We start from the raw sequence: 22,430 nt of genomic DNA, 5'->3' as shown, positions 1-22,430 counted from the left end.
TTTCCCAAATAATTATTAAAAATTAATGAAAAAAAGTTATCGAAAAAACACGGCCTGCTCACGTATTAGGTGGGTAGTATGAGTCAACAGAAAAAACAACGGGTGTTTTTAATGAATCTATCATGGTTAAAATGGAGTTTGAAGTTACAATGGGTGTGTATGTGGAGAGGGCCTGGGCGTGTCGGGCCTGGTAACATTTACATCAAATATCTAAATATTGAATCAAGCAAATTAAAAACTGTTCAGGGTGTTCATAAAAGCCTGATTAGACGATAAAATGACTTTGAAAGTGTAATATCCCTTTAAGCGGTTAACCCATTAAGATCTGAGATATGTCCGCCCGCCCAAATATCAGATCTACAACTCACAACGACTCATGGTTCCTCAAAGAACCTTCTTTGAACCATTAACCATTTAAACCCTGCGTCCCAATGTTGGACATGTCTCAATACGTGAACATTTACCGTAAATAGCAGATCTACAAGCTCTCAACACATCGTGCTGCGACGTGTTGTGAACTTGTAGATCGTCTATTTTGGAGTGTGGGGGGTATAGAGCCCTGGGAGACACCGGTCGATGAAGGGTTAAAGTGGTTGATGCTTCTCAAAGTGTGGTCCTGGGACCCCTAGGGGTCCTTAGGGAGTTCCAGGGGGTCCCCAGCAAAATGTTTAATACAGCATCACTCATTTGAACCACTTTATCCATATTTTACACCTTGGCTATTTACAAATTGCAGATCTACAAGCTCACAGCGCATGTGTCTGGGTGTGTGTCAAGGACCCCCATCTGAAAAAAAGTTTGTGCCAGACACAACATTTTTCCAATATTCTTCATTTGAAAATAGCAGATCTACAAGCTCACAACGTCCCGCAATGTGGCGCGTTTTGACCTTGTAGATCGTCTATTTTCAAATAGTCAATCGTTCAGCAGTAAATGGTTAAAGTGGTTACACTGATTTTGATGCTATACATGAATGTTGCAGGGGACCCCCTGGAACCCCCTTAAGGACCCCTTGGGGTCCCCGGACCCCACTTTGAGAACCACTGTATTCATGATCTATAGATCTGTACAATATTCATGTTTAAATTTGTTAGACACACAGAGCACCCCCATCCCCCATCGCTATGGAAACCAAACTTTATTGATTCTGTAAACACCCCCCCCCCCCCACACACACACACACACACACTTTACCTGATCCATTATTATAGTGTGTGCGTGCGTGCGTGCGTGCGTGCGTGTTTGTGTGTGTGTGTGTGTGTGTGTGTGTGCGCCTGTGCGTATGTGTGTCACTCAGTGAATATGTATTTAATGTTTACTGTGTTGTTTTCTCATCAGATTCCCATCGTCTCACACTGGACTCAAACACAGCATGCAATGTCCTCTCTCTCTCTGAGAACAACAGGAAGGCGACTCGGGTGAAACAGCCTCATTCATATCCTGATCATCCTGAAAGGTTTGATGGACGCTGGCCTCAGGTTCTGTGTACAGAGGGTCTGACTGGACGCTGTTACTGGGAGGTAGAGAGGAGTGGAGAGGTTCAGATAGCAGTAACTTACAGAGGAATCAGTAGGAAAGGACGGGGTGAGGAATGTTTGCTTGGATACAATAAAATGTCATGGAGTCTGTGGTGTGATGATGGTAACCATGTTAACAGATACGCTGTCAGACACAATAGTAAGACCACTGTCCTTCCTGTTCGTCCCTCTGGCTCCAACAGAGTAGCAGTGTATCTGGACTGTCCTGCTGGGACTCTGTCCTTCTATGAAGTGTCCTCACCGACACTGACACACCTCTACACCGTCCAGACCACATTTACTGAACCTCTCTATGCCTGCTTTGGGTTTGACCCTGACTCCTCTGTGTCTCTGTGTGAGGACAGACAGACAGACAGGCTTTGAGGACAGACAGACAGACAGACAGACAGACAGACAGACAGACAGACAGACAGACAGACAGACAGACAGACAGACAGACAGACAGACAGACAGACAGACAGACAGACAGACAGACAGACAGGCTGTGAGGACAGACAAAGTGTTCATAATGTATCATAATGTAATAATCAGGAACGGGGGGTGGGGGGGTGTTTTTTCAGAGGGACCCCCATCTGGGGACCCCCAGGGGGTCTCCAGATGACAATGAAAGAACTTTTAAAACAAAGTAATCAAAGTATAAACTGGTCAAACATTGGACAAATTGTCAAATAACATAAAGAAGCAAATATTGTGAAAATAGCTGATCTACAAGCTCACAACGCCTTGCAACGTAGAACTGAGTCAAACTAATGTAATGTCTCAACAATTTACACTTTGTTTGAACTGGGGGGTCCCCAGTTCATATATGATTATTTTGGGGGGTCGTGACCTATAAAGTGTGAGAACATCTGCTCTAGAGCAGGGGTCTTCAACGTTTTCAGGCCAAGGACCCCTTAGAGAGAGAGAGATGAAGCAGGGACCCCTTAGAGAGAGAGATGAAGCAGGGACCCCTTAGAGAGAGAGAGATGAAGCAGGGACCCCTTAGAGAGAGAGATGAAGCAGGGACCCCTTAGAGAGAGAGATGAAGCAGGGACCCCTTAGCAGAGAGAGATGAAGCAGGGACCCCTTAGAGAGAGAGAGAGAGACAGAGAGACAGAGAGACAGAGAGAGAGAGAGAGAGACAGACAGAGAGAGAGAGAGATAGATGAAGCAGGGACCCCTTAGAGAGAGAGATGAAGCAGGGACCCCTTAGAGAGAGAGATGAAGCAGGGACCCCTTAGAGAGAGAGATGAAGCAGGGACCACCTTAGCAGAGAGAGATGAAGCAGGGACCCCTTAGAGAGAGAGAGAGAGAGAGAGAGAGAGAGAGAGAGAGAGAGAGAGAGAGACAGAGAGACAGAGAGAGAGGGAGAGAGGGAGAGAGAGAGAGATGAAGCAGGGACCCCTTAGAGAGAGAGATGAAGCAGGGACCCCTGAGAGAGAGAGAGAGAGAGAGAGAGAGAGAGAGAGAGAGAGAGAGAGAGAGAGAGAGAGAGAGAGAGAGGAGAGAGATGAAGCAGAGACCCCTTAGCAGAGAGAGATGAAGCAGGGACCCCTTAGACTTAGAGAGAGAGAGATGAAGCAGGGACCCCTTAGACTTAGAGAGAGAGAGAGATGAAGCAGGGACCCCTTAGACTTAGAGAGAGAGAGAGAGATGAAGCAGGGGACCCATTAGCAGAGAGAGAGATGAAGCAGGGACCCCTTAGCAGAGAGAGATGAAGCAGGGACCCCTTAGCAGAGAGAGATGAAGCAGGGACCCCTTAGCAGAGAGAGAGATGAAGCAGGGGACCCCTTAGCAGAGAGAGAGATGAAGCAGGGACCCCTTAGCAGAGAGAGAGATGAAGCAGGGACCCCTTAGCAGAGAGAGATGAAGCAGGGACCCCTTAGAGAGAGAGAGAGAGACAGAGAGACAGAGAGACAGAGAGAGAGAGAGAGAGACAGAGAGAGAGAGAGATAGATGAAGCAGGGACCCCTTAGAGAGAGAGATGAAGCAGGGACCCCTTAGAGAGAGAGATGAAGCAGGGACCCCCTTAGAGAGAGAGATGAAGCAGGGACCCCTTAGCAGAGAGAGATGAAGCAGGGGACCCCTTAGAGAGAGAGAGAGAGAGAGAGAGAGAGAGAGAGAGAGAGAGAGAGAGAGAGAGACAGAGAGACAGAGAGAGAGGAGAGAGGGAGAGAGAGAGAGAGAGAGAGATGAAGCAGGGACCCCTTAGAGAGAGAGATGAAGCAGGGACCCCTGAGAGAGAGAGAGAGAGAGAGAGAGAGAGAGAGAGAGAGAGAGAGAGAGAGAGAGAGAGAGAGAGAGAGAGAGAGAGAGAGAGATGAAGCAGAGACCCCTTAGCAGAGAGAGATGAAGCAGGGACCCCTTAGACTTAGAGAGAGAGAGATGAAGCAGGGACCCCTTAGACTTAGAGAGAGAGAGAGATGAAGCAGGGACCCCTTAGACTTAGAGAGAGAGAGAGAGATGAAGCAGGGACCCATTAGCAGAGAGAGAGATGAAGCAGGGACCCCTTAGCAGAGAGAGATGAAGCAGGGACCCCTTAGCAGAGAGAGATGAAGCAGGGACCCCTTAGCAGAGAGAGAGATGAAGCAGGGACCCCTTAGCAGAGAGAGAGATGAAGCAGGGACCCCTTAGCAGAGAGAGAGATGAAGCAGGGACTTGTTTGACACTTAACCACTTAAAATCTTAAATCGTAGATACTTAGTAAACTTGACCTTTCACTCTGTACTTGGTCTGCTCTTTTTTACCTCTACACCAAACCTTTTTGCCAAGCTGGACGGGCAGGGTGCCTCGCAGCGCCAGGCGTTGAGAGCTTGTAGATCTGCTATTTTTGTCTACAGTTCTCCTCAGAATAAGGATGTGAGGGTTCAAGTTGTTCATTTAAAATAATTATCCTATCACATGAGGATTTGGAGGACCCCCCTGTAGTAACTCTGAGGACCCCCTAGGGGTCCCTGACCCCCTGTAGTAACTATGAGGACCCCCTAGGGGTCCCGGACCCCCTGTTGAAGACCCCTGCTCTACAACATTTAAACATGAATACTGTAAAGTTTTATTGATAATGAAAACAAAAATACAATTACTCTAATGAAGGGTTTTGAAAATCATGTATTTTTGTTTTGTTTTGTTTGTTTTTTTTACCTATAAGATGGAATTATAAAATGTAAAACATTTATATTTACTCATATTTTCAATAAAATGAAACCAATGCTATTGTATTTACATTGTGCCAAAGTTACATTATACCATGATACAATGTTTTGATAAAAACAACAATAAAATATTATAAAATAAAAACATTTGGAATGTAACTTTTTGAAGTGAGGGTTATTCTGTACGCACACGCGCGCACATACACATACTTTACTTTACTTTATTTGTTTATTTAGACGGGACAATGCATATTAATGAACACTACATGAGAGCAATGTAAATAAGCCGGAATTAGCAAGAATGCTAAATGTCATCCGTAGTCCCCACATGAAGACAAAACAATACATACCAACAAACAGTAACCCTACATTAGGAGAGGGCGCCTAAGAACATACATACAAATACTATTTTTCCTGAACCAAGAAAAAACAACAAAACAACACATATTACTAACAGTACCCTACATTAGAAAAGGATAGTTAAAAAATATACGTACATGACATGAGCTGTACTCTTAGAACTATACATGGTCACAGGTTTGATTGTCAACTAACCATTTTTTTAGATTGAACTTGAAGGATGGAAATGACAAACAGTCTCTTATTGTTAGAGGTAGGTCATTCCAGATTGAACATCCCTGCACTGAAAGGGTGTTTTTTCCAAAAGCGGTTCCCCGGTACGGTACTTCGCAATCCCCTCTAGTGATTGCTCTAATATTGAGTCCTCTATCAGGCTTCCTTTTTATGAATTCCTTTAGGGGAGGTGGGCATAGACCATTTAGGGTCTTATATAAGACACACACGCGCACACGCAGTAATCATTAGTGCAATAGTGTGGGTTCAGTAACAGTGTTAAATAGCTCTATATTGTGACAGTAATCATCGCTATAGAGTGTTTGTTCAGTAACAGTGTTAAATAGCTCTATATTGTGACAGTAATCATTGCTATAGAGTGTTTGTTCAGTAACTGTTAAATGGCTCTATGAATGGTGCTACATTGACCCCTAGGGGTACTCAGAGGTACTACAGAGGGTATGGGAAAGAAAGTATGAAATGCAGTTGTATTTAATTATGAAACATTAAGAAACTTTGTGAGAACCTAAAGTTTTGAAACCTAAAGTTTTAAAACAAATGAAATTTAAAAAAAGCTTGATTACACAACTGCTGCAGAGTAGAAATTAATACTTATTTGCATATAACAATATATTTGCATAAATATCTTAATTTTAGGGTACTTTGAGTTTGATTCAGAAAGTACAGAAAGGGAGAACCAAAGTCAGAAAGGTTTGAGATGCACTGCGATAGACCATACACTCTATATCAGGGGTCTTCAAAGTTTTCAGGCCAAGGACCCCTTCGTTGAGAGAGAGTTGAAGCAGGGACCCCTTCGTTGAGAGAGAGTTGAAGCAGGGACCCCTTAGTTGAGAGAGAGATGAAGCAGGGACCCCTTAGTTGAGAGAGAGTTGAAGCAGGGACCCCTTAGTTGAGAGAGAGATGAAGCAGGGACCCCTTAGTTGAGAGAGAGATGAAGCAGGGACCCCTTAGTTGAGAGAGAGATGAAGCAGGGACCCCTTAGTTGAGAGAGAGTTGAAGCAGGGACCCCTTAGTTGAGAGAGAGATGAAGCAGGGACCCCTTAGTTGAGAGAGAGTTGAAGCAGGGACCCCTTAGTTGAGAGAGAGTTGAAGCAGGGACCCCTTAGTTGAGAGAATGTTGAAGCAGGGACCCCTTAGTTGAGAGAGAGTTGAGGATGGACCCCTTAGTTGAGATAGAGATGAAGCAGGGACCCCTTATTGAGAGAGAGATGAAGCAGGGACCCCTTATTGAGAGAGAGATGAAGCAGGGACCCCTTAGTTGAGAGAGAGATGAAGCAGGGACCCCTTAGTTGAGAGAGAGTTGAAGCAGGGACCCCTTATTGAGAGAGAGATGAAGCAGGGACCCCCACAACCTGTTCATAGATTCCATATCGTTTCATTGTTTGACAGCACAATCATCAGTGTATTTTGGATTCATGTCAATTTGTGTTTTCAGATATTTAACCACTTGAACCGTCAATACTCAATAAACTTGACCTTTCACTCTGTACTTAGTCTGCTCTTTTCCCCCTTATACGCCAAACCTCTTTGCCAAAAATAGCCGATCTACAAGCTCACTAGATCTGCTATTTTTGGCTAAAGTTCTCATAGGAGAGATAACAGGCCAACGTTGATCAAAATAACAATTCTTCTACATTCTCTTAAATTTTAGACTTCTTGTAAATTAATTAATGCAAATGTTTAACAATAATTTAACTCTTGAGAGGATAAAATGGAACCAAATGGTTGGTTACCAACTCTCCATCATTTAGCTGGGGACCACCTGGAACCCCCTCAAGGTCCACAGGTGGTCCCTGGACCACTGGTTGAGAACCACTGCTCCAATGATTACTGTCAGAAATGAAGAGTACACCAAATTTGGTTCCATTGTTTGATTGATTGACTGAGGTATTTATTAGAAGTATTGCATAGTAAAAGGTACAGTTTCATGACAGTTCACTGACACAAGGTCTGTGAGTGGTTTTTCAGGGCGGTTTTAAAGGATGCTAGAGATTTGAACTCCTTTAAGGCCTTCGGTAAGGCGTTCCACATTTTGGTGGTATAGCAGGAGAACAAATTTGATTCTTGTGTACACTCTGAATTACAGACCCGGCTGTAAGGGTCCATTTGGTTCCATTTGTACACTCTCAGAGTTACAGAGCTGTAAGGGTCCATTTGGTTCCATTTGTACACTCTCAGAGTTACAGAGCTGTAAGGGTTCATTTGGTTCCATTTGTACACTCCCAGAGTTACAGAGCTGTAAGGGTCCATTTGGTTCCATTTGTACACTCTCAGAGTTACAGAGCTGTAAGGGTCCATTTGGTTCCATTTGTACACTCTCAGAGTTACAGAGCTGTAAGGGTCCATTTGGTTCCATTTGTACACTCTCAGAGTTACAGAGTTGTAAGGGTCCATTTGGTTCCATTTGTACACTCTCAGAGTTACAGAGCTGTAAGGGTCCATTTGGTTCCATTTGTACACTCTCAGAGTTACAGAGCTGTAAGGGTCCATTTGGCTCCATTTGTACTCTCTTGGTGAACTTGTAGATCTACCATTTTGAGAGAATGAATAAATACCAATCGATATTTGAGGTCCCAGCAAATATAAATGAATACAAATAATAGTCAATTATTTAACAATAATAATAAATATATACAAATCTATAGATGCAGTCCCAGCTTATATAAATAAATACTAATAATAATGATGTAATAATAATAAATAAATACTACTCATAATGATTTAATAATAATAAATAAATACAGATCAGGTCCCAGCATATATTAATAAATACTAATATAATGATGTAATAATAATAAATAAATCCAGACTGCTGGGCGGAACCTTTTCATCGCTCCTCGTTCACCGGAAGTAAGAGGGAGCCGTTTGAGTGACGGAGCGGAAGCAGCGTGAGGTGAGTGTAGTTCTATATTTTTACAGTCTATTTAAGGTCCTGCCTCAAGTTTATAAACATCAATACAACGTTAGGTTAGCAACTCTACTGGTGTGTGTGTGTGTGTGTGTGTGTGTGTGTGTGTGTGTGTGTGTGTGTGCGTGTGTGCGTGCGTGCGTGCGTGCGTGCGTGCGTGCGTGGGTGCGTGCGTGCGTGCGCCTGTGTGTGTTGCAGTGTAAAGTAACTATTAGTGGATTTATTAAAGTACTGTACAGTTTTGAGGTATTTGAGTACTTGAGTATTCCCAATACCTTTACTTCTCCTCCACTACATTTCAGATCCAAATATTGTACTTTTACTCCACTATTTGCAAACTTTAGTTACTTTGCAGATATAAATTATAATATGTTAGAACTTAAATGAACCACTTTAGCCCTATTTTATACTTTGGATATTTTCAAACATTTTGTATTTTTACTTTTGGTACTTTTGGTACATTTTCATACCAATACTGCCGTACTTTTACTCAAGTACATTTTGAATTCCAGACTTTTACTTGTAAGGGTGCCAGTAGAGGATTTCTGCAAAAAATGCTCCATTCTCATTGAAATGCATTGGCGGATTCCACTCTAGGTATTTTGTTGTGAGGGCATCCTAACAGAGTATTTATTGATACTTTTACCAGAGTAAAAAAAAAGTAGTACTTTTTTCCACGTGTGTGTGTGTGTGTGTGTGTGTGTGTGTGTGTGTGTGTGTGTGTGTGTGTGTGTGTGTGTGTGTGTGTGTGTGTGTGTGTGTGTGTGTGTGTGTGTAGTTTAGTATTGGTCTAGTATTAGTGTGTGTTAATGTTGTTAACTATGCGTGATGAGCTTGTAGATGTGCTTTTATTGTTTTGTTTTAGACTTACAGTTAAACATGGCTTTTCTCCCCCTCCAGATCTCACAGTGACCACTCCGTTGGGCCGTTCTTGTATTCTGTTTTTGTTTTACTGACTGTGGTTAAGGTTAGGAATAAGGTTAGGATTAACTGTTTACTGAGGTTAAGGGTATGAATAAGGTTTAAATGTTTAGGCATTGATTACAGAGGTTACGTTTAGGAACACCAGGAAGAGACTATTATTTCAGATTATAGTGACAGTAAAGTTTTTTTTAAACAATATATTTATTAGAGTAATTAGACTTTTTCCTTTTTCAGCAGAAAATATTACAACATTTTATATACATTTATGAAACAAAAAGCCTGAAAAAACAAAAATACAATAGCATGAAAAAACACAAAACCATGAAAAAAGAAAAACGACAATAACTACAAAAACAAAAAATAAAAGCACTACTCCCCCCCCCCCCCCCCCCCCCGGTCTGACATTAAGTGCCCCAAATTACAATCTTTAATACTGTATGAAACAACCCCAAATCTTTTTAAACACCTCTTGTTTGTCTTTCAAAATATACGTGATTTTCTCAAGAGGCAAACAAAGACACAATTCTCTGAACCGTTGTGAAATATTCGGTTTCCCCAGACTTTTCCATGACAATGCAATTATTCTCTTAGTCTGTAAAAGACAAATGTCAATAAACTTGATTTCACTGGTTTTAAGTCTGTGTCCATCTGGATAGAGGCCAAGCAGAAATTGTGACAGTAAAGTTGATTACATGTAATCAATATTGTGTTCTGTGTCTCCTTCCTAGCATCGTCCAGTTTCTCTTCATCCTGATCATCGTCCAGTTTCTCTTCATCCTGATCATCGTCCAGTGCAGACATGTTGAGAAGAGCTTCCACTCAGGTGAGACGATCACTCCTTTTATGGGTTTAATGATGCTTAGCCTGATAGTTCACTTCAGACACATTATTGTGACTGAAAGTCGCAGTAATCCATGAGAAATGTCTCAGTTTGTCCGTCCATCAGACAGTCAGTACACATTTGTATACAGTCTATTGGTTCCCTTGTCACTGTGACATCACAGGTGACATCACCTATGTAAAAGTAAATTTTTATGCCCATATATGAAGATCCCTGATGTCATCGATATGTGGGTCAGTGACGTGACGCCCCAAAAAATGTGTTTTTAAAAAAACTTTAAATTGCAGGCATAAAAGTTATTTACTTTTGTTCTACTCACTCTCAACCTTATGGAAATACATTTTGTTTTTAGATATTTTATTGGAATCAGACTTTATTCAGCAGTTTGTTGTACTTGTGCCTAAAATCGTCATATGGTGTGACGATGAAAATAATTGTTCATAAAATGAAAATGGAGTACATCTTTCTTAAGTTACTCACTTTATCAAAGTCCTTTATCATAACTAACCAGTGATCCACTATAGTTTTTTGAAAATTAATTATATCTGTATATTTTTTTCATAATCGACAATCTGTGTGAAGGCCCATGTTCATGATCTTACAACATATTTTAAATGTATTCTGTCAAAACTTTCTCTAAAATTACACAAATATTTGTGACTCTTCCTGATAATATTCTCTATGTAATCCATAAACATTTTTTTGGTTTAATCATTAATAAAGGTATGATTTCTCACTATTTGGAATGTCACACCAAATGATTTAGTGTCACACCGTATGATCATATCTTCATGTGTCAAAGCAAACTGTGTTTTAACCTACCTATTAGTGAGTACTGAACTGAACTACTGATTGATTAAACAATTACCCAGGATAACATGGCCTTAATATTTCTGAACAGGATATTATTGTAGGGCTTTAACATGGGATAAGAAAGAATTGTAGTAGTAGATGGATGATGAGGATGTGCACAGGAATGCTACGCACACCTAAGTCTTCTGCCGGCCCACGGCAGAAGGATCCTAAAGGGACAATAAGGCGCATAGCCACACTTGGAGCCAAGGCATTGAAGGCAACATTTTATTAACACCAATTAGTGGAAACAGAACTCAGCATTCAGGTAAATTGCTTTTTTCCGAAGTCTCCTGAACTTGAACACAGCATTTTGTGTTGAACAAATGTAATTAGGAATCATGACATTACACCACATCTCCACTAGCTAAAGAGTGCTGGGTTGCGCAACTCCGAAAATAGCTGATCTACAAGCTCTCGCAGCACAACGTGTTGAGAGCTTGTAGATCAGCTATTTTCGCTAGTTTTGTCTCGGGTCCTACCTTAACACTGTCCACTGTCCAGTCCAGTGAGTGAAAGTACAAAAGTATTAGATCAGATTAGATTATACATTTAGACTGTATTGTACATCAGCCAGTCGTATTTGGTGAGGGTAGCAAACCGGCTGCCTTGTTGCGGTTCTGCTATGCCACAGACAACCTCCTGCTCTTCGTAGAAAATGCAGTCTCGCCCCTTTGGCTCCTCTCTCCTTGCTGGGTCATTGTTTAGTTTCTCCCTGTACTTTCTCGTTCTCTCAGCACTTGTCATTTTCCAGCTGACAAAAGAAAATGCAATGTATAGTTTAAGACAAAGAGAAAATATTGTTTAGATTGAAACAATATGTTAAGGTTTCTGTGAAGGGGTTTCTGCTCTGTCTGATGAATTTGAAGTATCACTGAATGAAGCTAAATTACATTTTATGTAAAAATGTTTAAAACAAATGTTTAAATGTACAAAAGAAACATGGAACTTTGTTATTTGTTGTTATATCTGTAGTTAAATACAGTATAAATCATATGGTGTGACAGTCAAGTCATATGGTGTGACAAGCAGACATGTCACACCATATGATTAAGTGTCACACCATATTACTGTTTTCTCCATTTAGGTTTACCTTGAGGCTACTATGTACACATTAGCATGCTAACAGCATGCTAGCTATAACAAAGCAGCCTAGATCTACATGGAAATATGACCAAAACTTCAAATAACTTACGCTTTTTTTAAAGAAAAGGTGTCACACCAAAAGACATCCAGAATGGTGAGTTTGTCAACGTTTCAACAAGATGGCATTTCATGAAAATGTTAAAATCATAACTCACCTCAGACACCTGTCTTGCAGTTGTGCTGGGAGTGCTGAATAGCCTTACAGAAGAAGGACCTCTCTAGCCAATAGGTGTCCAAATAATTGCCTGTTTAATTTTTCCAAACTAGTGTCACACCAAATGATTTTGGGTTGGGGGACAAAATGTTTTTGATCAGAAATGACTGAAAACATTATGCTTTGACTTTGAAAAGATATAGGCTCAAAATAGACATTTTTTTTAGCCTAAATTCATTTTCAAATGATTTTTAGCAATTCTTTTTCTTAGTTTTATTCAAGTTCCCACTTTGAGAAACAAGGTCAGGACAGTCACACCATATGAGTTTTGCCATGTTTGGTTGAAGATTCTGAAGAAATGAGGAATGAAATGTTTTAATCTTGAGTAAGTTCACATAAAGCTTAATGTCCTGCACAATATTCAGAAGGTTTTTGACAAATATATTTTTTATTTATACATGTTTGACACCGAGGACAGCGAAAACGTTACGTCACGTCACCCACCCATATATCTCTGGTCAGATGGCAAAGGCATGGCCCATATCTGTGTGGCTGGTGCAGATAGGGATCTCCATGTATGGGCATAACATATATGTGTATGGATACATATTATTATTATTAATAAAGGATCAAATAAATATGACAACATTGATCCAAACTGTGAAACACATGTTCTGCTCATGTACATCTCTGAGAACATTCTGGAAGCAGATCTTTGCCTCTCTCACAGAACTAACAGGGACGTTTATTGAGCCCAATTACTGCTTGTGACCATGGACACCATGGTGGCTTCCGGGGCTCTTCAAAATAAAGCGCAGTGAATGGCTGCACACTGTGTTTGGATGACTACCAAAATAATAGCACTAAAAGTGTTCAATGTGTTTTTCATCCTCAGGTGTTTGGTCAGCTGGTCAGACATGCAAGCCTGGACAGCAACTTTGTTCTGGAGAGATGTGAGTTGCTGTGTGTGTGTGTGTGTGTGTGTGTGTGTGTGCGTGCGTGTGCGCGTGCGCGTGCGTGTGCGCGTGCGTGTTAGAACTTTGTTTATAATAGTGTGTTTTTGTTGCATTAGGGCTGAAATATGAATCTGCCCAGATGGACAAAGAGATGTATTTTCAAAGCAGTAACGTCATCCCACATATAGTTATAATTGAAGAGAATCAGGCTCTCATTTCCACATTAATCTGTTCACTGGCTTCAGCAACTGATCCCAACTTCCTCATGGCTCTGACCATTAGCTAGGTTTGGGTCGGTATCCACATGTTGTTACCGCGGTTTTCATCTTCCCAATACCTATTAATTAGGGTTCGGCGATAAGCCAAAATATTCCTATCATCTGCCCAAAATCCGCCGCTCCACAGTCCTATAAGCCCGAGTTATATTTCCCCGTACAGCACAGCAGGTCTGGCTGGCGAAACTAGCAGATCTACAAGCTCGCAAGACGTCGCGACCGCTACACATTCTGAGCTTGTAGATCTGTGCAGTGTGGGGTTAATATAGTAACGTACTGGGGCTTCTCTCTCTGCGTGTGTGTGTGTGTGTGTGTGTGTGTGTGTGTGTGTGTGTGTGTGTGTGTGTGTGTGTGTGTGTGTGTGTGTGTGTGTGTGTGTGTGTGTGTGTGTGTGTGTGGCCATGAACTGGGTGCAGCTGCTGGGCAGGGTGGGTCAGGACCCCGTCATGAGGCAGGTGGAGGGGTGTAACCCCGTCACCATCTTCTCCATGGCAACCAACGAGATGTGGCGCTCCACCCAGACGGAGCACAAGGATGGAGAAACAGCAGGAGGTGGAGGTGGGTACCATGGTGGGGTTTAACGACAAACTACGTCAGGGATGGAGAAACTTTGATGGAGAGGACAACTATATTTCCACACTCACTCCAGAGAGCCACAATGCATATACTGTCAAAAATAACCAATCTACAAGCTCAAAATCACCTGTAATGGTCATAGCAATATGTTTTCTACTGTCAGTGTGGACAAATCATTTCTGATATTTTCAGTTTTTCTCCAAAACCTCTAAAAAACTATTTACGTCTTGTTTTATACAAGACTTTATTTTTGTGTGTGTGACTTTTTTTGCTATTTTGTTTGTTCCAAAAGAAAAAACGTCATCATTTCATTATTAATCGTTCCATGACAATGTTTTTGTTCAATGAGGTTTGGTATTATAGATGGAAATGTGGCTGTTTTCTGTGTTTCCTTCATGTTTAGACTAGTCATGTAGTGAGTTACAGATGTCCAAAATAGGACCGTAATCTTTAGCTTGTGGTCCTTGGACTTTTGGTATTTTGCTGAGAGGCCCCTGAACCATCTTAAGTTGAGTAGCCCTGATCTAGACCAGTGGTTCTCAACTTGTGTAGTAAGGGAAAGTTAGCAGTCTTTGACCAATCAGGGAACTAAATCGTTACCAATAGCTTTCTTCACAAATGTGTTCATAAAGGTGTCTACTATCACCTCTGAACTTTGTCAATCACAACTCCCTTGAGAAACTTTGTGGGAGCCAATCAAGGTTGGGGGTATCGGGATACCCTGGGCCTGGGATTAAAGGGGAAAAATTTAAAATGGCCAATATGAGTGTATGAGGTGTGTAATTAGGGTATTTCTGGGCTGCTGAATCCATTCCAACCATTCGTTTTCAGTTAAAATGACTCCTTGGCGATAAAATAGGCCTACTTGGCTAAGGCTTAGCCAATCATGTCATTCGAGTTCACCTGTGTCCTGTTAGTCCCTATGTTTTAAACCCTGTGTTTGAGTGTTCCTTGTCAGATTGCATCATGTTATCCTGTGTGTCATGATGTGTGCTTACCCGCCTGATCTTGAATAGTTTTCATGAATTCAAACCCTACTCCAAACTTTTTTTTATTGCCAATATTATATGTCTCGTGGCCTATTTTATGGCCAAGGAGTATTTTTTACTGATAACTTATGGTTGGAATGGATTCAGCAGCCACAAAATACCCTAATTACACACCTCATACGCTCATATTGGTCATTCTTTTTATTTCTCCCCCTTTAATCCCAGGCCCTCGGGATACAAAATGCTCACAACGCGAGGCGTTGTGATTATGTAGATCTGCTATTTTCACAATACAACAAAATGTTATACAAAATGCAATGCCTCAACTCTTACTGCTCGTCAGGGTGGGGGGTCCCCAGTTAAAATATGATTATTTTGGGGGTCCCCAGTTTAAGTATGGTTATTTTGGGGGTCGTGGCCTGAAAAGGTTGAGACCCATGGCTCTAGACTGTAGATATGCTGGGAGGTGTGTGTGGTAACGGCTGTGTTTGGCGCCCTCTTCAGGAGAGATGAGTCAGAAGACCACATGGCATCGAGTCTCTGTGTTCAAACCTGGTCTGAGAGACATGGCTTACAACTACATTAAGAAAGGGTAGAGCACACACACACACACACACACACACACACACACACGCACACACGCACGCACGCACGCACACACACACACACACACACACACACACACACACACACACACACACACACACACACACACACACATTTAATCCATTAACTTATCTTTGTAAAGATTACAGCACTACGATTCTAATGCATAAACTCTGCTAAGAGGATAACAACACAACGTTTCCATTGTGCTCCTGTGTATTCAATTCATCTCTGTTTGTCGGTGTGTGTTTTTATTGTCACAGTGCCAGAGTCCTGGTTGAAGGGAAGCTGGACTACGGAGAATATGTGGACAAGAACCAAGTGAGGAGACAAGCTACCACCATCATAGCAGGTCAGTTAGTATAGAACCAAGTGAGGAGACAAGCTACCACCATCATAGCAGGTCAGTTAGTATAGAACCAAGTGAGGAGACAAGCTACCACCATCATAGCAGGTCAGTTAGTATAGAACCAAGTGAGGAGACAAGCTACCACCATCATAGCAGGTCAGTTATTATAGAACCAAGTGAGGAGACAAGCTACCACCATCATAGCAGGTCAGTTAGTATAGAACCAAGTGAGGAGACAAGCTACCACCATCATAGCAGGTCAGTTAGTATAGAACCAAGTGACGAGACAAGCTACCACCATCATAGCAGGTCAGTTGGCATTAAAATATACATCAGGTCAGGAATTTCATTAAGGCCATGGCCGTCGTTGCCGCTCAGTTTGGCCTTGTGTCCCTCAAACCAATGGCATGACCTGAGGCCACAGTGGCCTTAATGTCCCAGTTGACTGTAGCACTTTCTTGTCAATATGTAGACTGTAGACATCGGTGTCTCTTTCTTGTTATGTAAACACCAGTATCTCTTGCTTGTCAATATGTAGACAGTAGACACCAGTGTCTCTTTCTGGTCATGTAGACACCAGTGTCTCTTTCTGGTCATGTAGACACCAGTGTCTCTTTCTTGTCATGTAGACACCAGTGTCTTTTGTTGAGATTCTGAAATCTTAACTCCCCATCTTTAAGTCCCCATCTTTAAACCAATCCAGTGACTTTGATTGGTGCAGGGCTGAGCATGGATCAGATTGTAAATACCATCATTTATCTATTTCACTGCAGATTAGCTTATCATCCCTAACCTTTAAATTCAACAAATTCTTTCAATGGACTAAAATCTTGTTTTATTTGATGGCCTTCCTGCCCTGGCATTTGGCCTTTGTACCCTAAGGAAATGCACCAAAAATACAACAATACACCAAAAATACACCAAACCCCAAGGGTGACAAACCGCCATTCCGAAACCCCGCCATTCCGAAACCCCGCCATTCCGAAAAATCTTCATTTCGGAATGGCAGGGTCTTTTACAAACATTAAAAGCATCTCCATTCCGAAAACAAAAAAAACTTAAAAGATAGTTATATAAACGTGTCTATAGTCACTAAGGGCTGCGGTTTGCATGGTAGAACTCCCCATAGATAGTCTGCATCCCCCCCTAGATTCACAAGCCCAAGTACCCTATTCTATTCATATGCCTATTAGGTTTCCGTGAATGCATGACTTGTGCATGTGTGTGCGTCCAGGCGTCCATCCAATCAGTCCTCATGGCTATACATGTAGGCTACTGTTTGAGAAACATTCAAGCTATAGTTTCTCTACTGCAGAGCTGTATTTTCTAATTGAATGAAACTAGAAAATAAAATATTAAGTAACAATGCAGATATTAACTAAGACTAGAAAACGTAATTTGTGTTTTCCCACCGTTAGATCTGCTGAGATCTGTTCTTTCTAAACTGCCTCTAGAGGCACGTGGCGTCAATAAATGTAGGCTATAACTAACTAGGCTATACGTTTTTGTTTGAGTGTAAGACTACAGCACTTCCCACTGCATCAATAACCCTGGGTCAATGAACCCTGTCTGTCTGTCTGTCTGTCTGTCTGTCTGTCTGTCTGTCTGTCTGGTCCACATCCCTGCGTCCATCCACTGAGATGGCAGGAGGAGGATGTTGTAACAGTGACACAGGTGAATACAAATGATTCAGACCACTTTCTCTCTCTAGTCTACTCCTTAATTAATGGGCCATCGTCAACTTCCTCTGATCTACCACCAGCTGGGAGATCAAAGGCATGCTCGTTGCCTCTTTAATTTATATCTGCGCTAAAAGTTGAGATTCCCGACCCACATGAGAACCACTGCTCTATAGCCTAGAGAAAAGAGAAATGTTTGTAACAATATACAAATAAAGGTGCACATTAATAGTAGGCCTAGACTAGGCCTACTATTAATCACTAGGCCGCCTAGTGAAATGAAATGAAATGACACAGTATAGAGAACACAGTGACGTAGTCTTCAGTAGTATTTATGCATATTTATATGTTGAAGAACAAACATTGAAAGCAGTGAAAAGATTACAAGGAGGAGAGAGGAAAGAATTGACAGGCCCAAAAAAGTCTAAAGCTATTTCCATGTTTACTTCTTGGAAGTGATTCCAAGCCAATATTACATTTGTTTTATTCTAATTGTGCGCGGGGGGAGTGTAATGATTTTCCTCTCTCGCTGTGCATGCGTGCCTGCGTGTGGCACACAGACTGCACACGCACACACCGCACCTGTTCAATGCTGCTGCGGTTTTATCAACATAACGTGAGATGCGTTGGTCTGACTATTACTATGATGAATCATGAAAGAGCAATATTAGTGATCTACGCTGGACGTTCCGGCGGTTCCGCTGTGAAAGCCTATGCGCTCTCCAGCTCTCCTCTGGTTAAAAAAAAAGTGTTAATCCTCAACCCACCGGTAGGCTATTAAACTAAGTAAAACAGCGTTTATAAACATACAGCTTATAGGCCTATATTTATTTATGCAGAGGAGAACGTAGGCCTATGTATTTTTACTACTCCCCCCCCTCTCTCCCTCTCCCTCTCTTCTTTCTCTCTCCGCGCTCGCTCCATGCGTCTCCATTTGATTACAACGCCTCTATTAGCCCTAAATCTATTTATGAACTAAGTTTTTTATCCTTAATGTCTATGAAATGTCTAGTTTTTAATCTCAGTGTATTAAATGAAATAATGTTTTTATCTCAAAACATGAAATGTTTGAACCTTTTAGAACCATTGTTACCACTCAAAAGAAATATACGATTTATATACACCTTGGTGCATGAAATGTTTTCACCTTGTATCAAAAAAAAATGTCTATGAAATGTCTAGTTTTTAATCTCAGTGTATTAAATGAAATAATGTTTTTTATCTCAAAACATGAAATGGTTGAACCTTTTAGTACCCTTTTTACCACACAAAAGAAATATACCATTTATACACCTTGGTGCATGACATGTTTTCACCTCGTTACAAAATAAACCTGCTGGCCTACCGGCCCATCTGCTTTTTTCGAATAAATTAAAATGAGGTACTTTACCCTTTTACACAAATAGAAAAAAATGGCCCATATCTGCTAAATTAAAATTAGGTATACTCTACCTTTTAGACAAAAAAAAGAACAAAAAAGGCCCATTGTGGGGCACCTGCTGGCCTACCGGCCCATCTGCTTTTTTTGAATAAATTAAAATGAGGTACTTTACCCTTTTACACAAATAGAAAAAAATGGCCCATATCTGCTAAATTAAAATTAGGTATACTCTACCTTTTAGACAAAAAAAAGAACAAAAAAGGCCCATTGTGGGGCACCTGCTGGCCTACCGGCCCATGTATTTTTGATTAAATGAATAGGTAGCCTACTCTACCCTTTTATACAGGACCCGGGACAAACAAAATAACAAAAAAATGGGGGAAAAAAACTAGACAAAAAACCTATGCAAAATTATGGATGCAGAAGGTTACAGCACGCCAGTACTGGTTGAGGTCCCGTGCTCCACCTCGGCGGTATTGGCGTCGGATCCTCCGAAGCCTCGCCTCCAACCGCCGCCACTTCAAACGCTGGCGAGGTGCTGGGTCCCCGCGCTCCGCCTGGGCACACGTCGCCTCAACCAGCCGCTGCTCATCTTTTAAGATGCGGACGAATACCCAGAGCGACGGGTGGCTCCTAGCAACCCGCGCATTCCATCTGTGATGGAACCCTGAAGAAAACATAGATTTTAAAAACTACATTGGCCCAATAACATTTCATTCACATGTTGCTCAGACAGCTAAATAGGCCTACAACAGATTTGAAATGAGAAATGAATACCAACTAAAATAATAAATCATCCAAGGTCTTACCTTCGACCGCGTTGTTGCTCCGGTTGCATATGCGCCGGTTGTAAACACACCAGGTCGCAGGTGGGAACAGGGCTTGCATGCCAACATAAGTGTGTTCCATATATTGGATGAAGGTGTTCAGGGACGGGTAGCGGCGGATCTGGCGTAGGGTCTCTCTCTCGGCACAAAACATCCTAAAGTTCTGCCTCAGTAGGGCGAGAGGGAGATAGCCGGTGGCCATTGCCCTGCGCACCCACCCTCTGAGCTCCCTGTCCTGTCTGTAAGGACCTGCAGAAGTAGAGTAAAACTTATTATACAACTAATCTCATAAAATAGGCTAATTATGTGTTATAAGGGGAAAAAAAAGAAGAAGTCTTGAATGCATGAAAGAATCATATAATAATAACAATTATAACTATCTGACTGCTGCTTCTGGACCCTAGGCCTATACCTCTTTCAGAAACATTTTACCTGCATATAACCATGGTAGAAACACCTATACCTTGTTATAATTATTTCATTACCATTCTTCAGTTACAACACTGACCTGCCAGGTCAAGCTCCTGCAGTTTCCGCCATATGGACTGGCAGAGGTGAAAATAGCACCCTGTGACCCTCGTCCCTGGCAGCTCTGCTCTGAAGGCATTCATGGATGCCATCTCAAAGTCCATCAGGACTTGGCCTGGGGTCCATCTTACAGAAAAAAATAAAATACATACAGATTAATAATATTTATGTATTTATAAACAAAGACATAATATTTATTATCTATAAATATTATCTCTAATAGTATAGCCATGTGTTGCATAGAGAATATTGCTCAGGAGAGCCATAGGTAGGCTGGGTGGTGGACACTGGTCTCTGTCTGTATTATCCTTGTATATGTAACACTGTCTGCTTTTGTTTGTTCTTGTTCCGTTGTGTCAAATGTTTGTATATATGTTTCTGCATACATGGCTAGTGTGTAGCAAGACACATTTCAGTGTGAACTGACAATAAAGTACTATATCATATCATATCACACGCACGCACGCACGCACACACACACACACACACACACACACACACACACACACACACACACACACACACACACACACACACACACACACACACACACACACACTTACTCTTCGTCCGTCACCCTCGCCACCCTCCTCTTCACATGGCGGAGGACTGCACGGTACATGTCGGTGGTTTTTCCGCTCATTAGCACCATCACGAACGGAACGACCCGCTGCATGTACCGGCCATGGATGGTAACGAACTGTTCGTAGGGCCTCGGGGTTGATTTGAAGGTGCCGTCGATGTAAATCTAAAACGAATTTCAAAATTAATCTTATTGATTGACGCTGTGTGTGTGTGTGTGTGTGTGTGTGTGTGTGTGTGTGTGTGTGTGTGTGTGTGTGTGTGTGTGTGTGTGTGTGTGTGTGCGCGTGCGTGTGTGTGTGTGCGTGCGTGTGCGTGCAGTGGTGGAAAAGTACTCAATACAGTCTGCACACTGTAGAATAGATGTATTCCGTTACAAGTAAATGTCCAGAATTCAAAATGTACTTGAGTATGAAAGTAGTTGCATCAGAATGTACTTAAAGTACCAAAAGTAAAAGTACACGAATGAAAATAGCAGATCTACAAGCTCACAATGCAAGGCATTTGTATAAGATAGGGCTAAAGAAAGTGATTATGTTATCAAATGATGTAGCCTAGTGTAAAAGTACAAGATTTGGATCTGAGATGTAGTGGAGTAGAAGTAAAAGTAGGCTACTGAAAACTGGAAATACTCAGGTAAAGTAGAAATACCTCAAAACTGTAATTAATGCAGTAGCCTACTTAAGTAAATGTAATTAGTTACTTTATACCACTGTGTGTGTGTGTGTGTGTGTGTGTGTGTGTGTGTGTGTGTGTGTGTGTGTGTGTGTGTGTGTGTGTGTGTGTGTGTGTGTGTGTGTGTAATATGAAATATTTGAATTTCATTATCATGATTTGTTATGCGAGAGGGTTATCACCTGATCACATGTGCTGAGTTTGTCGATATTGCTATCTGTAGCAAAAACGACAAACCCATGCTGCCTGTTGACCCTGGACAGAAAATCATCCCCTCCCCAAGTGACCGCCCATTCTCCCTGGATGTCCACATCATCCAAGTTGCGGGGGATGGGGGGCATGAGGGTTGCCCTACGTCTCTCCAGGCGTGTTTGGACGCTTGGGAATGGGGGTATACTCTCCAGGTCTGCCTCCTGAGCAACAACCGTATCATATACCCGCTTGACTGGCAGGGTAGGGTCAGCCGCCACCAGGCTAAGCATCCGGTCCACTACAGCCGTGGTGGCGACTAGACCCTCCTCAGCGGCGTGGTTGTGGGCACCAGGTGCTTTGAGCACGATGATCTCTGGGTCTTCGGCGTCAATGTTTAGCCGGTTGGTGTGTACACTGGCGCTGCAGCCCCGGTAGGCGCAACGCCAGTATATTTTTTCGGTAACAATTTTGTTACGGGAGTAACGAAAACCGTCAATTATGAGCAGTTTCCCCCCACGACTATTGGCGATTTGGAGGTATGCCATGTCTGATGTAAAAGAGGAATTGATTGTGGGGAGACGCTTTTTATAGGCATGCATTTGATTAGTTACATCTGTTTCCAATACAGCACACGCTTGCCCCAAACTCATTGGCCATGGCTAATTGGATATTTTAGTGGCATGTCCAGGTGGGGTCAGGCTGACATGCCTCTGACATGCCTCTGACA

The 22,430-nt window shown here is 42.0% G+C and overlaps 4 protein-coding genes across 4 annotated transcripts in view; all 4 read left to right on the top strand.

Annotated features, from left to right (window-relative positions):
* The window catches only part of LOC308308491 (uncharacterized protein), a gene marked incomplete at its 3' end in the record, with an annotated part of 306,519 nt that overhangs the window by 100,383 nt on the left and 183,706 nt on the right, over positions 1-22,430 (top strand). The gene's annotated exons all lie outside the window — the stretch shown is intronic.
* LOC308308406 (protein NLRC3-like) overlaps positions 1-22,430 on the top strand; it is a gene marked incomplete at its 5' end in the record, with an annotated part of 157,017 nt that overhangs the window by 15,012 nt on the left and 119,575 nt on the right. The window contains one exon of the mRNA XM_080753824.1: positions 1,339-2,039. Coding sequence (XP_080609950.1) covers positions 1,339-1,901 — 563 coding nt within the window. The 3' untranslated portion in view covers positions 1,902-2,039. The remainder of the gene's footprint in view (positions 1-1,338; positions 2,040-22,430) is intronic.
* The window catches only part of LOC308308493 (protein NLRC3-like), a 280,490-nt gene that overhangs the window by 151,860 nt on the left and 106,200 nt on the right, over positions 1-22,430 (top strand). The window lies entirely within an intron of this gene.
* Positions 13,721-15,856, top strand: LOC308308405 (single-stranded DNA-binding protein, mitochondrial-like; the record flags this gene model as incomplete). Its single annotated transcript, XM_080753823.1, has 3 exons — positions 13,721-13,889; positions 15,389-15,476; positions 15,754-15,856. 3 exons carry the CDS (start codon positions 13,721-13,723, stop codon positions 15,854-15,856), a joined length of 360 nt encoding a protein of 119 aa, XP_080609949.1.

Source organism: Nannobrachium achirus (genome assembly GCF_963921795.1).
Source record: "Nannobrachium achirus genome assembly, chromosome: 23".
NCBI classification, from domain to species: Eukaryota; Metazoa; Chordata; class Actinopteri; order Myctophiformes; family Myctophidae; genus Nannobrachium; species Nannobrachium achirus.
Note: the sequence above shows the minus strand (reverse complement) of the source record. Positions and strands in the feature narration are given on the sequence as shown.